We start from the raw sequence: 22,859 nt of genomic DNA, 5'->3' as shown, positions 1-22,859 counted from the left end.
ACCGACCAGTTTTTAGAATTGTGTTATTTTCAGTTGTAGTGGTATTCAATGTATTTTGTACAATAATAAAATCAGGTAATGCACACAGATAACCTGAAGCCAAAGTGAGGTGTGGAACAGGACAGAGAGGAAAGAGGAGATGTCCTGTGTACTGTAAGTCTAAATTCCAAAAATGAAGAATACGTAAATTAACACAAGAACCCCATTCCAAATTCTAAGCATTTGTGTACACAACAGCAAGCAGACCTCTGCAAAAGAGCCCGTTTCAGAGGCATTACAATTGAAGATCTTTGTTCTGGTTCCCAAGAATGTTTAGCAAGAATGTAGTGTGTTCTGTATGAAAGAAATAGCAGGACATACTATCATGGTTCAAGATTTATTATAATGGAATGTTTTAAGTTTCTCCAAAGATATGGCACATCTCTAAAGTCAAAAGACACATCACTCACAACAGACTTAATGAAGGCATGAAACACTAAGTTGCAGTATGCTCAGCTGCAATTATTGCATTATAACCATGAAATACTGTAAATTAAAAAAATAACACCTGTCAGAATATATGCTTTCATAATTTTCATTTTTGAGTTAAATGTGCTTAAGGAACTTTGTGTGAAGTCAATTTTAACAATTCAATTATAAATGGATAATAAAAAAGCACTAAGTTAGGATATATTAGAAATATTCCCTCTTTCAGAGATGGAGCTTTTTAGCAAATACTGGCATACAGTGAAGTGAAACTGTCAGTTTCAGGTCACAGAGCAAAATTTAATCTGCATTTATCAAACAACGGTGCCAAACATCCTGCTTAAAAAAACCTTTGCCCAAGTATAATGCACATACTTTAACTTTTTTTGTTATATTGGCTAAATTGGTTCTTTGTAACAGGTATCACAGATGACTGGTTCCAACACTCACTGGTTGCATATACAATGCCTTTGAACATTTTTTTTCTACAAAAATATAAGGTTTTAAAAGGAGAGTAGGCGATTCATTTGCCCAGCTAGTCTGTTTGACAGGTAGTAGGAAATTGATGTACAGATCTCACTCAGCTGTTTCATGAACGAACCCAGCTTTAACAAGCTGATTTATGCTCCCACGAACTTTTTTGTGTGATATTGTGTTATCATAGACATGTTGTCTATTATATTGTGTTTCCTATCGTCACAATAGTTTCCTTAAATGTCTTTTAGATAGCTGTAGGGCACTGCTGAGAGTACCCCATTATCCACAGGGATTCAATTAAGATCCTTATAATCTTCAAGACGACTGAATTATACAAACTACAATAATCAAAACATAGAAACAACAAACCATCTTTTTTTCAGAGTAGGATTAATATTTACTTGTTCATTTGCAGCTTTGCACACTGATACAACTGCCCATTGCATCATAAAAAGGCTGAAAATGAGGTGAAGCCATCTGGCTCATCTTATTCATTTGATAGTTTAATAGCTCAGGTCAAATAAACTTTTCTACTCCGTAGAAAATGAAAAAATATTATCCTATACTATCCCTAAAGGCAAGTGAATAGCCTTGCAAGAATCATGCAACAGAATGTTACATGCTAAGCTATGTTAGAAGGCATTCAGGACTGTTTTTATTGAGATGCAAAGAGACACTGTGATGTTCCTTTTGATTACAGGGGGCTGCCGAGTTATTAAACTCCTGAAGACCCGAGAGCAGATAATTGTAAAACCAATTTGTCTGTACCATTTAATTGTAAAGCACAAAGTCTAATTTTATTTTAAAATGAATTGACTGCTACTAATTTTGCTTCAATAGACATTGTTGAATTGTCAGTGGTAACTGCGATTTCTTCACATGGGATTTGTTAGAAAGAACTGATTTACAGTAATTTTCTTCTGGTCAGTGTGGTGAATTTTCAGGGGTGGAGTGTCATAGAGGTTAAATACACATTGTTTTCCAAAGTCATCATCAATAAAGAAAGAAGGCAGTTAAAAAATACATACTGTCCATACTACAGGTCTCACGTACAGTAGGAGCACATTGTGTCTGCGTGTAGAAAGGACCATAAAATAGTAAAGTTTTTGGCTGCATAGGAAAAACAATGTTATCCCCATTTTCAGCTGCAATTCTGAACAAATAGAGTGGTGACTGAATAGGACAAAATAAAATTATTAGAGCAAACACATTAATCAAGGTATCTGAGCTATCCTCATATTTCACTGCCTGTGAGCCTCCCACGGGGAGATGGGAGGTAGCTCATTATCCCGAGATAGTCAGGGCTGACATTCAGAAGCATGAGATGCTAAATCAGGACTAAAAACATTTCTGTGTGATAAATCTTTTAACTAGGATTTAATAATTGTGTTTTATCTTCGTCTGCTCTTTCGTGTGAAGTGCTGCAGAAATTGTCCTGTGTGCAGAACGTGAAAACAAATGTTCTCTTGAGGGCTGTGCAATTTAAACCTGCTAATGTACAACATGCAATAGGACCAAATATTTCACTGCAACAGACTGGGCCTTTTCTAGAGTTGGGAAGCTAATTGAACAACATTACAATAAATATTTATTGCAAAACATTAAAATATATATATTTATCTTTATATACAGTATTAGGTCAACCATTTCAAAATCTTTTAAGAAGGTAGAGATCAATGCTCTTGTATACAAACTCTTACACATCACTTGCCCAGCACAGAATTAATTACTTACAACTGGGTTCTGGGGTGCCTGACCATAAACCTTTCTATGCAAGAGGTATTTGTTTTCTCAAAATACCTAGTCTGTCCTCTATCTATCAACAGGAAGCTGCAATCACCTTCTGGCCCAACCTCATCAGATATCAGGACTCAAGCAACTTTGGGCTGCTCAGTTGATGACAGACCTGATGTTGGTGGACCAGTAGGTGACATTTTTCCCACTGGACCAGCATGTCCATACCAATGCCTCAGTATTGTGCTGGGGACATTGTGCTGCAGGCGATGCTGTCGTTCAGATGAGACATGGTCATTAAAGATCCTATGGCACTTTCCGAAAGAACAGGGGTGTCCTGTCTAAATTCTTCTCTAAGCATCCCTATAGTTCCCAGATGGAGCAGTTTCCCACTCCTCCCCTTGCTCTAGTGTGTAGTGGGGCTTCTGAGAGAATGGCTGACATGAGTCTCCCAGGTGGGTGCTGCACGGTGTTGGATAGAAGTGGGTCTATACTGTATGTAAAGCGCTTCAGATTCCTTTGGGATAAAAAGCGCCATATCAATGTAAGGAATTATGAGTTACATGAATGCTCTCACCCTGGAAGGAATTCCTTATTTGTTTTGCTCATGGATATGGTGTCATTAGCATAGACACCGGAACTGACAAGTGATCAGTGTTAATAACAGACAGACAAATGGCAGTACACAGGAAATTAATTATAACACCAGGGTGTGTATAAAGTACAGCTCTAGCTAGAACTATTTGCAGGAGAGATGGAGACCCTATTCCAACCATTTCCATGAGGAGACAATTCCTATTGCACAGCAGTTTGAACCTCTTCAGATTCTGCTGAAAGCTAGGTTTGTGCTGATGAAGACGTTCAGATCTATTAGTCTCTCCAAAGAAGTGCAGGACCTGGTGTGCTTATGTAAGAGGATGCAGTTTCTACAATATAAACTGGATTAGGCCGTTGTGTACCTGTTTGTCTGGTAAACCCTTCCCTTGTGCACTGGCAGCGGTGTGAGTGAAATCTCTTCCTTCCAGAGGAGAGTGTGAGTGACACAGGGTGGGAGATCAGGCTGCAGTGCCGGGGGAGGGGTCTGCTCAGACAGTGGTGTGAAGTGGGGTGCTGGAATGGGAGGGAGAGGACCCCCGGTCCGAGGAGGAGGAGATGGAGTGGGCGGCGGCCTCTCTCTGCAGCTCCTCCACCTTCTTCTGGAGCTCCGCACGGATCACCAGCAGCTCCTTCAGATTCTGGTGCACTGGCATCTTGTCAAAGAAGAAAATTAGGACATCAGCCACTATAGTATGGTTCACTGATTAATGAGCAAGATTCAAAGACTGAAGGCACAAAGATTATGAGAACTATTCAGCCTGGAAGACAGAGAACGGTTTCCTATCATTTTTAACAATTTCTATAACTTTCAATTGTCTGCCATGTTTTAGAACATAAATTCGTCTAACATGACTCATATACTGCACACTGATACCTATTGTACCTGTTACTAGCCTAACGCTTCATTTCTATGGAAAATCAGGTCATTTTATTTATAGGGATTAATATTCCAGATGAATGAGCCAATGAATTACCTGAGGCCTCATGCGAGGATTCCACCTGACATAATAATTCACCCAAAGCTCCAAGTGCCTCAGGCTGGCCACTGGGTACAAGATGTGGTTCTCATAATTCACATAGAAGGGATTGGTGAAGTCTTCCAACTGGCTGTTGATGTATGACCACAGCGACACAGTCTTTGTGTGCACTTCCTAAGAGAAAAAGGAGAGGAATGGAATTTTTGTAAGTTGTGCATTAGCTGGCTAAACTGTTCTTTGTAGTTTTGCACCTTCTGTCCCCCATCCAATTTTATTATAAATAACAATATAAATAATAAATCATCCAAAAGGCACCTTGCTCTGTCTCTCCACTTCACTGTTGTACAGAAAGGTTCCAAAGAGGCAGCTGTAGAGGTGGTCCAAGATCGTGATGAGGAACAGCTCATTGAATTCAAAGGCAGTTGGAAACTGTAAATGAAAACAGCCTGTTTAGGATGCAGAACATTATATTAAAAGAAAGGTTCAATACTAAAAAGAGACACTGGAAAAATCAGACCCCTCAACATTTGCTGTTGTTAGCTTCTGATATAAAAATAGGACTCTCTTCTGAGATTCCAATTTCTTTCAATCATTAAAGAATTGTTCAGAGCTTTTCATCTAAAACACCTGTTGCTGGGTTTTCGTACTCTGCAAGCAAGTTTCTCACCTCAGTGCCCCTCTTACCTGTCTCATCATCTGCCAGACACAGTCGATAAACTGCACAAAGAGAGGGGACCTCTCGGAGTTGGCATGATTCTCGTCCCCATGGCCCACACGCTGTGGAGGGAGTGATAGAGACTTACACATCCAGCAGGATCCTAACATGTACGTAACAACAGACCAGAATCAAGAGTGTCCAATCCAGGTCCTACAGGGATGGTGTTTCTGCCGTTTTCAAAAAATCTCTTTAAAGCAGAAGCACCTGAACATCTGGGGAAGAAGCTGTTAAACCGGTCCAGTTAAGACAGTTACAAACAAGTTTAGATCATTAGGTGCTCAGTTGGAATGAAAGTTCATTGACACACCAGGGCTTTACAGAACCAGGACTGTACAACTGTATTAGAAACAGTTCTTTAGAATTAGGAGTAAGTGTGAGCTGTGGCTAATCCTGCTGTCTCAATGAGAGCTCAGATGAGGGCATGCTGGAGGTGTACCACCATCCTGCAATGCAATGTTTCTTAATTACCAGCTCATCCGGGACTCACCGCGGCAAACCTGTGCCCAAAGCTGACCCACTCCTTCTCAATGAGCACTTCGAAGCCTCTGATGGTCCTGTAGTAGCTGTCCAGCATCAGCATGGCCAGGGAGGTGAGCTGGGCAGTGCGGTCCCACCCATCGCTGCAGTGCACCACCACTGACGTCTTCCCTGATTCGATCCTGTCCGCGATCCGCACTGCTCCCGCCAGGAGCAGCTAGATGGCAAGAAGAGGGGTGAAGCCATGTATTTAGAAAGTTACCTTTCATCCGACTGCAGTCTTACTTTGTGTTAGTAATGCTCAAGGTGCCCTCAATCCCTGATGGATTACGTTCCAAGGCTTTTCCTTGTCATTTTTACATTCAGCGCTCACTCACCATCTTCCAGGTTACCTCCAATAATTGCACTTTGTGACTGTTAGTGCACAAAGTAGCCTCATTAATACCTCAATCTTTCTGTTTCTGTGAATGTGACATTGCTTTTCACCCTTCCAGGACATTTAATTGTCTTTGCATTTTCCATAACTTTGATCTGTCTGGAAGTGAAGTCTAAAATGTTTCGAGAAGTGTGTACGCCACAATTTGGTTAAAAAAAAAGAAGATTATGGCATTTCTCATTCTCGTTCCTTCGGTCTAGCTGTCTTACCCGAATGTACTCCAGCCAGTGTGTGGAGTCCACATTGGACAGCCACTTGGCTTCATCGATCACGGGGTACACAACCTCCTTCAGTTTGCGGAGAGATTCCCTCATTACATGAATGTTGGGGATGTCCAAAAAGGTCAGCTCAGCATTCGGGTAGAAACTCTCACTCTCAAACCCGCCATCCTTCGTCTGCGGAAAAAAGAAAATGAAGTATTAGTTTGTGGCGCAATGAACTACTGTAGGGTGGGCAAGAACTTCTTTCAACGTGTTTGCGTTCCTTTTTTTTTTGTGCGAAACAGTAAAACTAATCAGCAAAATGTAAATCAAAGTCAAGAGGTTTTAAGAAGAGAGATGAATACATCTGCAACAATGAAAATTCACAAAACTATTCCACACTATTAACGTTCATGTTCAGGACATCCCAAACGAACCTTGTTTGTTACCGCCACGCTGCTCTGTCTGGCGTCGAAGATGGTGAGCTTATGTGACTGGGCATTGGCGTCCATTATCGTCTGTAAGAACTTCTCATCCTCTTTGCATCGCTTGTCTGTCGGCCCCACCATCGGCTGGCTGCATCGCACGATCGTAGCCTGGCTTTCAGGATGGATCCAGGATAAAGCCTATTGCCACAACATCAGACACATCTGGTAACTTCTGAATGGCTGAAAATCGCGGAGCAAGACTGACATGAACCTTCATCTACACAGTTTAAACTAAAGTCAGAAGGCTGCAAACTTCTGATCAAGACTTTCTCACACGAGGCATTGTAAACATATACAGTACCAACAGCAAAATCATCACACTGACGACCTATGTGGCAGCAATTGACTTTAAAGTGGCTGTATTGACAAAACATCGAACGCTCCTCATGCTCGATGCTCTTTCATCTTTATTTCCCTCTGTGCGCTTTTTCAGACCTGCAGACTCAAGATATTCTGGTTGTACCTGCCTGAAAAAAGCTGCGAGTATTTTGTCAGCATGCTCCCATTTCCTGGAATTCCACACAATTTAACACTCAGCAAGCTGAAACTCTTGAAGTCTATTTTGAATCTTTTAGTCGTGTTCTTGTATGTACATATTTACATCTTCCATTGCATGTAGGCAGCACAGTGGGCAAAGTGGGCAAAGCTTTGCTGCCTCACACCTCCTGGGTCCTGGGTTCAATTGTGGATAGGGAGTTCAGTGCAGAGTTTGCATGATCTCCCCCCATTTTCAAGGGTTGCTCTGGTTGCCTCAAATTTCGAAAAACATGGACTATGTTCATTAGTGTCTCTTTATCCCTGTGTGACCAACACCGAACACGGGATCCTGGGGTCTAGGATGAAATGTAACTTGTCTTGATCAAAACAACTCTGGGAATGGCACAAAACATTTACTGCTAGTAACACTGCACTTCCCTTCAGGAGAGGGAGAAAGTCAGGAATCATGCTGTATGTGAGCAAACTGGCAATTTAGGGACAGACAGCAAGAATGCTTTGGCTTGACTGGCCATAGTGACGGAACACATAGTACAATTGTTCACGTGAGCTCACAGGGATGCGCTGTTTGGTTCTGAATGCAGCCACTCTTTTCAGATCCTCATCTTGAATGCTGGTGGGAATCACAAGGAGCGCGGGGTACGTGTCACACACTTCATAACCACTGTTGATTTTACTGATCGTCCAGCTTTCATTGGGCAGCCCCTGAAAGAGAGGGAGGTGAAACATAGGACAACTGCCATCACGGCTCCACAGAGGATGAATTAACTCATTATAATTAGGCTAAGTACATTCTGACATATATTTTGGTGTGTGAACAAAGTAATTCATACTAGGTTAATTGATTTTTTGAGCCCCGATATGCTTATAGGGGTGCAGATGAGCCCCACTGCCTCTAATTTTCTTGAGCGGTCAGTCGAAACCCTGGGGCTGAACTGCTTGACTGGATGATGAGATCGTGAACGAGGTAAACAATTTTCTGTGAAAACATTTAATTCAAAAATAATTTCAAAGACGGACAACCCAGGATATATTCCCCACATTTTCCCTATGTTCGACTTAGGTTTCTCTGGTACTCCCCTTTCCTCCCACATTAACTGGCATCTCTGTATTGTGCCTGTGTGTGTTTGTGTGCGCAAATCCTGGGGAGGACTAGGGTGTAGACCTGGCTCTGCTTGTGTGCCCCTGTGCTTCTTGAATGGACTCCAGGGGGGCTGTAACCCTCAAAAAGAATACACATCTGACAATGGAAGGAATCTCTTGTAACAAACATTTTTAACACTGATGCATCTGAGCTGCAGATTTGTTTCGGAAATCCTGAGAGTAGAACCCTCAGCTGACCTTCACTATGGTTATACTGTTTTAAGTCAAACAGGAATTGTATTCATACGAAAAGTCATTCTGCCTTTACCTGTCTTTTGTACTCAGCTATAGGGTCATATACTTTCCAGCCATCAACAGGAAACATCTCTTTGTAAAGGAATGCGAACAGTGGCTGAAAAACAGCACAAAAGGATGTGACTGACAGTCCTGCTACAAGAGTTCTAACACGATTCGGGTTTGTGTACAGTTCCAAAATCACTGGGCGTAAGCATCGCAGATTAGAGACAGGAAAAATAAAGCTAATCACTTAAAATTCTAATTTAATTACATGGATAATTTGATTACAGTAACTTGAAACTCTCCGATTTTGATGTATTTAATGTTAAAAGGTATGAGGACAGAACACTCTATTCACATATATCAAATACTGTATTAGAGAAATGCGTAATATAAAAATTAAGTTAATTTAACTCTATGGTCCAAGAAAAAAGTCACTATTTAAATGGCCTATGCCTACAGTATATCAATGTTGACTTTAAGTTATATTTACAGGCATCAGGGATGTGCACCTTAGATGGTCAGAAATTATTCCTGTTATTTACACTTAGAACTTGTATTGTCAGGAACAAAAGTATTGGGGCATTACATCTAAAACAAATCAATTTACTATTTATCATCTGGTGAAAAAATAGTTTATAAACTAAATTTAGAGACACTTCTTCTCATTGTACTGAATAATCAAACATCCAAGTAAACGATAGTTAAAATACAGTTTAAAGTGAATTAGCAAATTTGAGATAGCACCAAGAGCTAAGTTTTCAAATATGCTTGTAGCCCATCATTACAAGACATAGCAATGACTTTTTTCACCTATTATGTGATACATAAGCAGGCCTTACATCTAATCATTATAGAATGCTTTCTGTATAAGTGAATCTCAGTAAGCTGTATTACTGATCAAAAAGCAAAGCCTGCTGGCTCACCAAATCCTGAGACAGGGGGAAAGCATGTTTTGTGAGGGTTTCGAAAATCTCCAGCTTGCTTTGCTCTTCCTTCTTGTATGCGAACCTGGGGTTTCTCATATCCTGTCATCAAAAGAAACAATGCACAATGAAATGAAATGCACAAATGAAATGAAATGCACAGAAAATATATTTTACTGTACTGAAAAGAGTGTTACACAATTCACTGAAACAACTATTTCAACATTACTACTCACACAGTACATGTGCCCTGCTGGTCTCCACTGTTCTGGAGACCTTCATGTATTAGATGGTAATATGAAGCAGTGTCACTCTGAAAGTTTCATAGTCTACTACTAGCAAAACTTTGTATAGAATCTTGTTATTTGCTGTAAAAAATGCAGACACCATGAAATAAAAAATAAAAAATCCTAACTAAGACTTTTTTACCTTACACACTATCTCCATGCCACAGGAGTTCTCTCCATGACTCTGCACTCCAATGGTCTCCAGCCGGCTGATCACTCCCAGATTGACATCCAATACAAAAGGTGGCTCCTGTCGTTATTCCGACAGAGAATACAACAGCAGAAGTGTACAGCGATAATCTCTTAAGAAAGACTCACTGCTCTGCCTGCTTTAACTAGGTTCACCAACACCTACAGCCAATGAAAATAAACTGCAGTACAATTGATTTAGTAACTTGAATTAGTTCAAATGCAGAAACATGCCATGGACTAGGCAGAGCATAACCAACAGAGAGGCCATAAAAGGTCCTTACCCGCTCCATGCTCTTGAAGTACAGCTTGTAGTCTGTGACAGTGAGGGTACCGCTTACAGCACCAGTGAACGGACAGATGTACATCACATCTTTAGCTGCAGAAACAAGAGAACCTCGTTTATGCTGAAACTACCACAGGGTCCATGTTAGTCTGGTAACCTGCTTCAGTGTGCAGATTTCATTGCAATTCTGTAAAACCAATTCCTATTTCATCTTCTGACATTAGGACTGTGGCAACTGTAGAGTTTATCTTTATCTGGTATTAAGTTCTGATGGTACTGATATTTTTACACTGACATATTTATAACATAATTAAAGCTAATTGTAGGTAATGAAAGAGCTGAATCAGTTGAACAAAACTGATCAAAAACTAAACGTTGTGAATTTCACTTTCTTAAAAAGTTCAGCTTCAGTTCACAGTCCTGTAGTGCTCTAAGAGGACAGCTTACAGTCACTGATCCAGTCGGCCAAAAACACAGAACGCTCTCTTTCCAGTGACCCTAGCAAAGCTCTGCTTCTGCGTTTTCTCTTGACTGTCACATTCATATCTGCCTTGTAAGTTTGGGTAGAACAGCTTTAATACGACTGAAAATACAAAAACTACGTTACAGTCTCGACGGTGAGCTGAGAGGCTGGGCACTCACCAATGGCTTTGATGGACTCTCCTGGAATCCGCGGTGCCTCCTCCATCTGTGCCAGTTTGTTGCCGTCCCTCAGAGCCTGGCATTGATCCAAACCCACAGTTAAGTGGAATCATTGCTCTGTACCTCGCAGTGTGCTGGAACTGCGGCCAGTGCACATACACACAGCTTCACCGCAGGTGTGTGCCAGTGCATGTACACTGGACACCACCACTGTCTCAAAGGGCACTTACGTCACTTACCCACATTAAAAAACAGCCCGATCCTAAAGCCCAGACTATACCAGGAGACTGATCTTTCAGCAGATTTTCACATTTCTCACATTACCCTGGCTTGTCCTATAAGCCATCAGAGGATTCATGTGGTTGTCTTAAATTTCACTTGCTAAGTGCCATGATGGACTATCCCCCAGGCTTTCAATAGCGGCCCTGGGGGAACCTGTTTTCTGTATTATGCTGCAGCGAAATTCTTTATCATTGAGCCTCACTTGATTTCAATTTTCTGCTTGAAGCTTATTTTCAAAATTGCTGAATAAAAAACGTGAAAAGTGCTTTTAGCTTTTTGCCCACCAGCGCATACCATACACTGTACGTATTTCAAAAAGGTCCCTGCCTGTATACACACTTAACTGCCTACAACAGAAAACTAAGGTCCCATAATTCTACTGAGTAGAGGATACATTTCATCTGCATGGACATATACAATATGAATGAAATTTGGAACTGCATCACTGCCCATGGCACTTCTTTATCTTAATAACACCATCCCATCCCAGAGTCAAGTTCTGCAGCACTGGCCGACAGGTTTTGAAAAACAGGTTTTATTAAAAACCACTTAGCTGGAACTAATTATGTTAATTTCCCCTAAAATATCAATTAGCAAAAACTGTCAGTTAAATCTTAATCTGCCTCTAACAGGGACCCTAGCTGTTACATTTGGCAAACCCTGTAGGAATGCACAATGCACACTGCACACTGGGTTCCGAATATGGTATGCAATGTACTTGCAGTGTCTTAATAGCCACACTGGAGGCGCTGAAAGAAACTGCACTTTGAAACGATACCGTCTTCTCCCTAATGAACTGTGGGAAAGCAGCTGAACATAACTACCAGATTCACGAAATCCTCTATATTGTGTTTTTGGATGATAACGAACTGGATCTAAAATTTCAATACATCACTGGTACTGTATGTTTTGCCATAATCAGGATCATTTATCTAATTGCTACATTTTGAAAGCAATACTACATACTATACAAAAAGGAGTTTTTATACAGAGCCTTCAGAAAAGATTTGATAATTTTTCAAAATTCACAGAACGTTTAATGTATGCAACAGTAAATGCAAGCTATTTTATTTAGTCTCGTCCACTACAGCTTTTAATAGAGTTTAACAGGTTGGGTGATTGCAAATCATTGCACAGAAAAAAATATCTAATGGCTGGGATTGGTTTTAACGTACTCTCCAAATTTAAAATCCTGTGACTTATTTTTTTTTGGGTGTGGGGCTACTTTAAAGCCAGTGCACATCAACTACCTACAGACAGCTCAAGATCTGAAAATGAAAATATCCAGTGTTACAATTACATTCCTGCAGCAATGCAAAAGTTCAAAACAAAACAAGTGAAGGTTTTGCAAGGGTGTAGTACAATTCTGAAAAATATATTTTCCCCAAACCTTTAACATGCACAATTAATTGTTTATTAAAGCTACTGCAAAATAAAGATGAAGAGATGGTGGATGATTAAAGTGTAATAAGTTAAGGATTGTTAAACTAAATGTATATTTGACAAGGACATCTTTTCTAAAATTATTGGTTTACACTGTGTTAAATAAGTTGAATCACCCTATCAGATACTCACTTGACAGAATGATTATTCAATTAGGAGATGTAATGGTCAAGCACAAATAATATTTATGACACTCAAGAAAATAATAGAGAATTGGGGGGGGGGGGTGAACAACACTTAGTTCTGTCAATTTCACACTTCCAGAAAGCAGAAAACATCTAAGCAGACTTCTTTTTCTGTATGAAGTTAAAATCAGCAGCCAGACAGTTTTTTGTCCTCAATAGAGCTCATCAGCATGACACAGCTGAATATAACCAGGGAAAAAGACATGTATGTGCATCTTGCACTTCCTTCAGGTTTATGTGGTTTTAGTGAATAGCAATATTCCCAATGGAGGGCATTGTCATCCTCGCTGTATCTGTAGATCTTATTGTGCACTGACATGATATATGTTTTGAATGATTCCATGCCGAAAACCTGATATACCTAATTCACAGCACTTCTAATGCACTACTGAAAGGTCCAGAGGTATGAACACATACACATCCCAATTAATCATATTGGAAAAAGTATCTAATAAAAAGGAAGTCAAAATCATTCAGCACGTTTCCCAGCATTAGTTTTTCTGACTAAAAAATTACCCCAACTTTTGTTAGAATGCTCTCAGCATTTCTCTACCACTACCTCATTCATACACACAGAAAACCCTGAAGCACCATGCCACAACAAAGAACATTATTCATTCTTTTACTGGATAAGCATGCATGTAAGTTGGCATTAAGGGTTAGTATTAAAGCTTGGAAGGCCAGGCTTGCAAAGATTTTGAAGATCCGGCTCACATCAGTGCAGAAAATGGAGAAATCAGTCCCAGTACCACATATTTCTACTCACAAGTATGAATGTCAAAGATTTACAAGTGCTTTAGAGACTATACAAAAGTTGGAAAATGGTAAAATCTGGTCCTACTAGCATTTAGTGGGAACAAAGTACTGCTCTTGGAGTACAGTGCAGAATTAAATTATTTTCTTCAGAATATTTTGGCATTATGCTGCCATACCTGTGCCATACTTTCCCTTTTCTAAATACTGGTATATGTGGTAAAATGGGCAAAATCGTCCATCTTTAATCAGTTGTCCAAAGTAATAAAATGCCGCCAGTTTAAAAATGTAGATTTTTAACAGCTGCCGCTGTGCAGGTAAGAAAAAGTCAATAAGGACAGCGGAGGCACTGCTGTTGTTGAATGATACTGCTAGCTGGAGCAAAAGCTTTGTCGGCCTGGCCTGATTCTGAACTTGAGCCCACCTGCACAAACCTCTTACCTCGTCATTTTGAGGGGTGACAGGAGGGTGTAGGACTCGGTAATTCTAGCAAAAAGTCTCAACCAAATGCTTAAATTTATTCCGTTTTACTTATTTATTACAGAAGCCAATGTCTGTACCGGGTTTTTTTAAGAAGATAAGTTAATTTTAACTAATGCTAAATTTAAAGCTTATTAAGCTTTTCTGAAAACTAAGAATTTCTCCTATTAAAATGTAAGATTATAGAAGGCTGTTAAATTTCAGCTTAGCCTTAGACGGAACAGTATAAATCAGTTCTATTCTTAAATTAGAAGAACTAAATCAACCCTTTCACCTGCAACCCAGAAACCGCTCTGTGCTGCAAGAGGGGAAGATTATCCAAAGCTTAAAATCACCTGGAAACTTAGTGCTGAGAGTTAAGAAGACTACATTAGGCGCACCTGGGGAAACAAAATTGAATTTCAGCCTATTTATGGCTGGAATTACCGATAAACACGAGGGTGGTGATGATTTGTGTTACTGCTATAGAGGGGTTTGGAATGAGGACATTTAATCTTGTTCTGTACTGTAAAACCCACTGAAGCGGTTTGTGCAGCTGTGCAGGAAATGTGAAGAAGGAAGCAGAGACTTGCCGAGGAGTGAGGAGCGAACTCAGAGTCTGTGTCCGAGTGACAGCCGTTGGCTCCGTCCGCAGGCTCCTGGCCAGGGAGCGCAGAGTGGGGAGACAGAGAGAGACAACGCCGGTAAAGAGAGAGTTCAAAGGTCAGACACCACCCCAGAAACCCAGCGGACCCAAGGAGAGTCGTACTGTGCACTGAAGAGAGAAGCCAGGGTTAGACATCACTGTGCAGCCTGAAAGCCCATCAGAAAAAGCAGTTAGCTGAGTTAATAATATTCCCTTTGAGAAGCAAAAAAGAATGCTGATTATTGAGACACATAGAGTAGTCTTTCAGATAAAATATACTTATTGATATGACTGCTGCTATAAAATATTCCTAGTACAATTCTATGTGTAGTAAAATATATCCAGTGTAACTGCAACAGTAGCCCAGATTCCAAACGGTCTGGATGAGAACAACTGGTTCCAGACATCAGCAGCTGTCCAAATAGCAATAATCTCTACTGGTGCTTTCTCACTTATACAGAAGTGAGACTGCAGGTGACAGGGAGTGACACATACAGGGAGAAAACCACCCTATGCAAAAAGAGAGAAATCTGTTAAATGTGCTTCAATACTGAAAACCAAATCTCAACACTTAAGTCAAAGAGACTGTATTTTGACTGACAGTGGGTTAATAAAGTCTTGTAATTAGCTTTGAAAAGCACTGTAACCATGCATCCAATTTACCTGATATTGACATGGTACACAGATAGGACTAAGGACTAAGAGAATGACAGTGCAAATATTCCCAGTTGAAGAGACACAGTGACATCTGGATATGATTAAGAGACTTTTATAACTACTCTGTATATTGCAGTACTTGGTGTATACAACAGCATGTAATGTTATGATGTGTATAGCCCACATAATGCTGTGATGAAACTTTTGTAAACAGCTTTATGTAAAACCTTGTGAAAAACACACAGCCATCTGTTCATCAGCACTCAATGTTACAATTACTGCTTTCTCTACAATATCTAGTGCAGTACGCACTTTACAAGTTTTGTTTGTCCATTTACAAATTATTTAACACCAAATGTTCAAAGTATTAAAAATCACATGATTAGTGGCAACAGTGCCAAGATACTGTTCGGTTTTATAAAACCATCACGATGTTCAGAACCAACCAAACTGCCTTTCATTTCCCTCCTTGTGGTACTGAGTTTTCAGAGGCAATGAGGTCAGTTTACATATTGTTTTAATTACCAGATTGGCCACGAGATCAACCTTATAATTTCAGAATTATTTCAAACCATGCTTTTGTCTGGAAAACCGGTTATGTTTGTGAGTTTTCACTAGGTGGTTGGCAATTACTCGTTTTGACTGGAAGAAAAGCAGAATTATTACAGACTATTATCAGACCTCTTGGCTGCATTTATGTAAAGAAGAATGACAGTAAATCAGTACCACAAAAGAATCTTACCCAGTTATGGAAGGTATTGGGTTCCATAACTGCCAGATCTATCAGTCTCCTATCACCCTGTGTCATATGGAGGGTCTGTATCTTTCTTTAGATAAGATGTCAAAACAATGTGCTGTAGAATTTGGTGATACATAATTTACCCCTAATCCCTGCTTCACTTTCAATAAAAGAGGTAAATCACAACAAAAAATAACTGTCTACATCTTAATACAATTACAAAAATGATAAAGCACTTAACAGCATTTGCAAAATCCTGGGAAATCTGCCAAAATAGTCCTACTCCCCACACACAATAACATCTATTTAAAAAATGTGTTTTTTACTGTGAAACAAATCCACTTTCACACAAATGGTATCAAGATTATCACAATACTCTTGGGTCTTGATCATAAGTGAAACTCAAATAAACAAGGAAATAAACTATGTAGTTCAGAAATTCAATAGGGCCCCCTTTGCAACAGAAGTTTTCAAATCCTAAGCTCTATTCACATGAGCAAAAAACACTGGAACAATACTTAATGGTAATGATTATCTGTGTTTAAAAGACAGCACCTTGAAATCCAAATTGATCCACTTTCTTGCTAAAAATAATTAGACTCAGGATCATACAATCTTTCTAATGTTCACTGGACTGACCAGCTACACATTTTGCCGTTGATGCAGACCAATGTATCAGGCTGTCAAAGGCCTTTCCTCTGGTACAGCCAGATGTCTGACGTTAAATACTGCACGTAGTGAAAGACAGAAACTGCAGCCAAGCCTCTGCTGTATCTGCTCACTCTAATTAACCCTTAAATCGAAACATGCAGCAAAAGCTCCGAAGTATCCATGCTATTCCAGTAGAGAAAAAAAATGGAATAGATAGTATGACAATCTTACCTCTCCAGTGGGCATTCTGAAAAAAGATATGTTCAATTTTCAGGAAAAGACAGCATTGTGCCACTCTCCCATTACAACTCTGAAGGGACTATTCCACTACCCATTGGAGGAAGAGCAATCTGTGAAGACTCATACTGTCAAAGCAGGGCCAGCTCTTCATGCATGTACTCAGTGTCCAAAATATTAGGAACCCTGTCCAAAAACTCTGATGACCAGTCAGAACAGTGTGAACAGGATGTAGAGTTCTAAAAGCTCATCAGCCCAATCTTCCCCTATTCTTTTGACAGAATTGGCCTTAGTTGTAGTCGTGATACTGAAGAATACTGCAAACTAGGATTACATGCGTCACAAACATAACCATCTGCGAATCATTAGTGGCTCAAAAACTGAAGGCACTCACTCACAGTCCAACTGAGCCTTACAGTCTAGACATGAACGGCCTGAACCCGGAATAAGAGCGAAAGAAAGGCTCGAGCCAGGTGCTTCTGGTTTCCTGCATGACCACGATCCACACCACTGGTCAGAACCTCAAGAAGGTAGTATGAAAAAACCAATAGTCCTATGATGGCCAAGATCAATTTCAAACCCTAGTGCATGGCTATTTTTTGGGGGGGCATGAATCAGTAATGTATTTTGAGTGGAGGGGCATTTAAGTAAAGCAAATCAGGGTGATAATAAAGCCCAAGAATACTAATACATGCACTACAGCAGGAGTGTCTGAACCTCATCCTGGAGAGCCAGTGTGTCTACAGGTTTTCAAGGGTTCTTTCACACACCAGCAGCTGTAGAGCTGGGGAAACTGCCAATTGGTCCAATTAAGCCAGTAATGGGTTGAGGAAGGTCATTAAGAGCTTATGGGGAACAAAAGCCTGGAGAAACTTACTTCAGCCATACAGGATCCGCCTGAGCTAAAAACATAAACAACCAAATTCCTAATAATTAAGTAAAAACATTTAAGATCAGCCTGAGAGACAGACAGAAAGCAGCCTGATGCAGTTAATCCTCAGTCTTACCCTCAGATCAGGCCTCTTGGAAACCTGTTTGTTACAAACAGAAGAAAGCACACAATAAAACTTGAGAAACTGTAGTTTATGTTGTCATTCGATTCAGTTCAAATAAAAACAATATTCCAGACAAAGAAAAAGCCAGAAATAAAGGCTCAGCAGCTAAATTACATAAAAGCTTCTTTGAAAAGTAAAGCAGACTTGTAAAGCTGCAATGGGACAGACTGATGCTTCTTGCTGTTTTAATTTTAGACACAAATACATGACCTGCTGTTCCAAACCCAGGGTCTTGGATAGCAACTCTCAATAACAGAATACTATTTTTACTGACACACCCTAAAACAGTAGGAGCAGGAGCCTCCCTTTTGGATGGGTTTTGCAAAGTTAGAGTGTTTACAAGAATCAAGAACAAAGAGATGTGGTTTTAAAACAGTAGGTCTTGTATCATTAACAACAAAGCCACTTCTTAATATTATAATTGTAGCGTGCAATCTGACCAATTATGTTTTGTATATATCTTTTCTAACCTATGGTTAAGAAATCCAAAATGTAGCGGTAAAGATTAGGAATACCCTAAATAGTATTTGACCTGTTTGTAGAAGCCCTTTATAAACAAAATCTAAATGAGCCGAATTTGCCAGGCACTGCATACATGTTTCAAAAGTGCGCAGAATCAGAGCAACAGTAAGCAGAGAGATATGCCCTGATGAATTTAGAATCACCCCTACTTGCAGTAGGAGAACAATTCACAAGAAGTGTGACCAGTGGCAGCCATGAACACTGCCACCCAGATTGCCACCGTTCTTGGAAGTGTACTGGCTAAATTTCACTGCCCTTTAAGGTGTCGCAGTGCTGACGTACGGTGACAAGGAAGCACAAGCCCGCAAGCCTACATTTCTCTGTCTGCAGATGAGGTACATGAGTTTCATTCTGTCACACAGCTGCTCTGCGACAGGAAAAGAGAAGACACACAGACACCGCATCTTTCATTTAGCACTAGCATGAGACAGGAAGGCTCTGCACACACTGCGTCAGTCTTACCCGCAAGTCCGGCATCCTTCCAACCTGTTAGTCAGAAACACAGCAGTTATGAACCTTCCTGATAAGACTGCAGAGCCCAGAACAAAGCAGTCGAGGAGATCTTAAATCCCAAGCAAGGCTGTCATCCCTAGCCTCTTTTTCCAATGCTACAGCTTAGAGAGGGCACTGAAGGCAACACTTCTGATTCGGCAAAAAAACCCAAACGTCTTAATATGTCTCATTATGTCTGCTATTAATACTATAGTTGCAGATTTTTTCAGGTTCTTTGAGGATCAAGAGCAATTACACCAAAGAAATGGGCACCAAATCATCTTGCTCATTTGCATTTTCTTTAGATTTTTATACAGCCATCATCAGTCCAGTGAAAAACCTAAATCTACTACCCATTAAAACCCCAAAGTACTAAATCTATTACCCAGTGTTCTTCAGCATGAGGCAAGTTAAACTGGTTAAGTCCAAAGTAACTAAATGTCAACCAGATAGTTCTCTCAAAACATCACCTGAGCGTTTCTCATTACTTAATGCCCAAAACACATGTGAAATTAATGATTAAAGAGGAAAAACTTTGAACCCCAACACATCTTCACCGTTTTTTTATTTTCCTAAAAAATACAATTTTATTTTTTTAAATACAGTAGTATTTTTCTCACGGTTATGTTCATCATTAAGTCTAAACGCCAGAGAACCACTGTTTTGCATCTGTATTTGCTCTGCAAACACAAAACAAAAGCTTGTTTTCTTATTTTAGTGCTTTGCTACTCCAGCCATCTATCCACCATCACAAATCATTTCAGAAAGTCAGCCCATCCTGGAAGGCAGAGCTACACTCTGAATGGAACTGCAGTGCATCACTGGGCGCACTCCCACCAAGACATAATATACAGACACTGATTACCCATGTGGGACACAGGTGGAACATGCAAACTCCCCACAGAAGGCAGCCCCGGCTGGAACCGAACACAGAACCCAGCAGCTCATAGGCTGCAGTGGTATCTACTGTGCCATCACACCTCCTTTATTTTTATATCTTAGGATATCATCAGCAATGAATGATAAAAAATGGAAAAGAAAACTGTCATGCAAAGCTGTTGGTAAAGGTAAGACATGCCTTGCATCCACTCTGGAGGAAGAAAGGGTAAAGGAAATAAAGAATAAAAGAATGAATGAACAGAATAAAACCGTTAACTTTCAAGATTCCAGAAGGAGTCATTTAGGGTTAAAGGAAACAGGTCTTATGAATCTACAAATCCGTAATTATCCAAATTCAATTCTGAAATTTCCAGATCAACAACAATAATGAGATTAACAACATGTAACATGTAATCGGGAAGCACATTTTACTTTATTAAGCACGTGAATCATATAATACTCAACTTCACATAATTCAAGGAGTGACAGTGTATGAGGGACAAACATTAAACACACTGAGTTTCTATCAAATCTATCAAATGAACTATGCAAGATCCAATCAGCCCCATCAATTACATTAAGAATCTGGCTGTCACACACTCCAGTGCACTGGTCTGATGGGCAGCTCATACCTTGTAATCCCGGGAGACGGGGTCAGAGGGCACGACACCAGAGATCTGACTGGAGATTGTGGCAGCGATCAGCTGTTTACACCATTCCACATGGGATCCTGTGGGGCTGCAATGAGAGATGGTTTTTATTATCACAGTAAGTGTCATGGGAGAGATTATAAGGTGAGATATTATATAGTAAACATTTCCAGCTTACTAAGAGCCAGGAGCTTACAAGACTCCCATTAAAACAGAATCATTCATGTTGGTTTCTAGCTGCCAGCTGCAGATGTTTCAGTCCTATTATCTAATTGTGTAAGAAAATGGCACACACGGATGTCTGGAGGTCTTGATTTTCCTGGCCTCTGACCTGCAAACAATCTTCGGCCAGAGTGAAAGGGCCAACTTCAAACCACCGACTTTCATCCCGGCTGACTCTCAGCTGCAGCCAGGCCCTGATGCAATCATGTGGTTTTCCCAAGCAGACAGAGCAGAACAGAGGTTCCAGGCAGTGAATGGACGCCTACTGACCCCCACACTGGCCTGCAGGCACCTAGCAGGCCCCACAGGTAGCTGCTGTGAAGAAATCACAAGCCAACTCTCTCCCCTTCCCAGTACTTTTTGTGACGTATCCTCTCGGCATAAACAGGACTGCAAGGACTGTGACAGGTATTTAGTCTATCCTAGACTGAATTATTCCATCTATTCATCCATCTTAAACAAGCAAAGGTGCCTTTTCCTTCTCTGTTGATTTTATTCATTCGGCCTCAAAACACACCACTTATGACAATTCTTTAACTTTAGTGTAGTTGTATTTGAAGTTGAGAGATTCCTACACTGGTATTGCAACATTCAATGACTGTCAGTACTGTATTCTTTTAAGCATTTAACTCCTATTCAATATTCAGTACTTTGCAGTCTGGCACTGCTATGGACCTAAATGCATACAAGAGCCTTCATTTCACAACTTCCTAACACAAATTATCTGAACCAAAGTGCTACTCAAACAAGTCAGATTGATATTTAGAGTGTTATCTGTTGTTAGAGTGTTGCTATCCACAAGTCCACACAGAAATATCACTACCTTGTAAATGTAACATGATCTTTACTAAAAATAATCAAAAGGGCAGATGTTATGGAGCAAGGATTTCTACTTACAGTACTAAGAATTGGCTGCAAATATTAACCCTCTAAGAAATACTAGCTTCAGAACAAACATCCTGAAGGACCCCAAAGAGTTTTACGTATAAGAGGGGACCCACTCCAATGCCAGATTGAATGAGGCGAAGACTAAGGAACAAATAGTGAAGTTGTCAGTTCGATGTCTCATTTAAAGCATAGCACTTCCTTAAGTAGTGTCTCCTGTCACCATACTGGGACACTGGATGGTAAATTCCACAACATAGAGAACAGCACCTCCTACTGGTCTACCAACACCACTTACAGCAACAATCAGTTTTATGTTTCAGAGGTCTCCTATTGAGATCTCAACACATACTGTAGGCAGCAAAGCACATTCTCTGTTAACACTTTCACCCACTTTTGTCAGTTGTCTAAATGTATCAAAACTTTTTTGCATATGAACATGAATTCAGGAGAAACTATTTACAGCCCCAGTTGAAATACAGTACATGGGTTTTGAACATTACAGGAACTTATCAAGTACTTCACAAAAGTCAAATCACTGTGAAAGGGTGATCCTTAACTCCTAGATCTTAGATCCAAAAATCCTTACGTGCTTGTCACGTTTCCACAAAACATCGACGCATTGACATAATTAATAAAAAAAAATGATGATTTGGGATGGCTTCATTAGGAAATACAGCCTTGGCATGAATCGAGCTTTAGTCCCGTATATTCTATTATCAGTGGCTGGACTGCTGACAGCAGACACTCGTACTTTCCCTTGTTCCAGATTATCAACTAGAGCAGTAAGGCATCACTTACTGTCGATCCTTGATTGCAAAAGACAGAGTCGACGAGCCCGACACACCCGGTATAGGAGACGGAGAAAATATTTCTCACCCTGCAGCCGTGCACCGAACAGACACGGTCTCCAAGCCATTGTGTATCCAATTCTTAATTTTTAAGCTCAACGGCCGTCTTGCTGCCCTTATAGGAGAAAGCAAAGCGCTGCCGAGTGTTGTGTATTTACCTGTCCAGAGTCTCCTCGCTGGGCTGCCTGGGACCGGGTCCCACGAGCGGACGCGCAGGCTTCCTAGAGGGCAGTGCCGGGGGAGCAGGGCTCTCCGCTCCGTAACTGCCTCCGCCTGGAACCTTTTCCATCCTTTGCCAGTTTCCTTCCTTCCTATTTTCCTAATGCAGGCTACGCTTTCCTAGTGCAATGGACGGATATGGGCGTCTTTTTTTTCCGGGCAAGCTACGCAAAGATTTCCTGTGTTTTTGTTCCAGTGACAGCGAACCGCTAGCGCCGAATCCAGGAAGCAGCCATACCCTCATGTCACTGCGATTAC

At 40.5% G+C, this 22,859-nt stretch overlaps 1 protein-coding gene across 4 annotated transcripts; it reads right to left on the bottom strand.

The window, feature by feature from the left end:
* Nucleotides 1-362: 362 nt before the first annotated feature.
* mtmr1a (myotubularin related protein 1a) lies at nucleotides 363-22,671 on the bottom strand. 4 transcript variants are annotated; one of them, XM_015351340.2, is made up of 18 exons: nucleotides 22,541-22,671; nucleotides 20,407-20,512; nucleotides 18,866-18,889; nucleotides 17,834-17,857; nucleotides 14,490-14,555; nucleotides 10,775-10,850; nucleotides 10,131-10,225; nucleotides 9,800-9,907; nucleotides 9,371-9,472; nucleotides 8,476-8,559; nucleotides 7,620-7,769; nucleotides 6,519-6,707; nucleotides 6,091-6,276; nucleotides 5,456-5,662; nucleotides 4,935-5,027; nucleotides 4,566-4,679; nucleotides 4,248-4,424; nucleotides 363-3,926 (listed from the first exon to the last, which is right to left on the bottom strand). In XM_015351340.2, the coding sequence occupies exons 1-18, from the start codon at nucleotides 22,669-22,671 to the stop codon at nucleotides 3,762-3,764; spliced, it is 2,097 nt and encodes a 698-aa protein (XP_015206826.1). In that variant the 3' UTR covers nucleotides 363-3,761. The 4 variants fall into 4 exon arrangements, with proteins under 4 accessions (XP_015206826.1, XP_015206829.1, XP_015206828.1 ...); XM_015351343.2 differs by lacking the exon at nucleotides 14,490-14,555; XM_015351342.2 differs by lacking the exons at nucleotides 17,834-17,857; nucleotides 18,866-18,889.
* Nucleotides 22,672-22,859: the final 188 nt, after the last annotated feature.

The sequence above is a fragment of the Lepisosteus oculatus genome, chromosome 8 (genome assembly GCF_040954835.1).
Source record: "Lepisosteus oculatus isolate fLepOcu1 chromosome 8, fLepOcu1.hap2, whole genome shotgun sequence".
Lineage (NCBI taxonomy): Eukaryota > Metazoa > Chordata > Actinopteri > Semionotiformes > Lepisosteidae > Lepisosteus > Lepisosteus oculatus.
This window is presented reverse-complemented; position numbering and strand designations above follow the sequence as displayed.

Bases quoted from the DNA above. Each gene is read 5' to 3' on its own strand.
- mtmr1a (XM_015351340.2), bottom strand. From the start codon at position 22,671: ATGGAAAAGGTTCCAGGCGGAGGCAGTTACGGAGCGGAGAGCCCTGCT. The intron at 9,473-9,799 runs GTAAAAAAGTCT...TTTTGATGACAG, and splicing joins GCATGGAGATAGTGTGTAAG to GATATGAGAAACCCCAGGTT. The intron at 6,277-6,518 runs GTTCGTTTGGGA...TTTTTTCCGCAG, and splicing joins GCGTGGCGGTAACAAACAAG to ACGAAGGATGGCGGGTTTGA.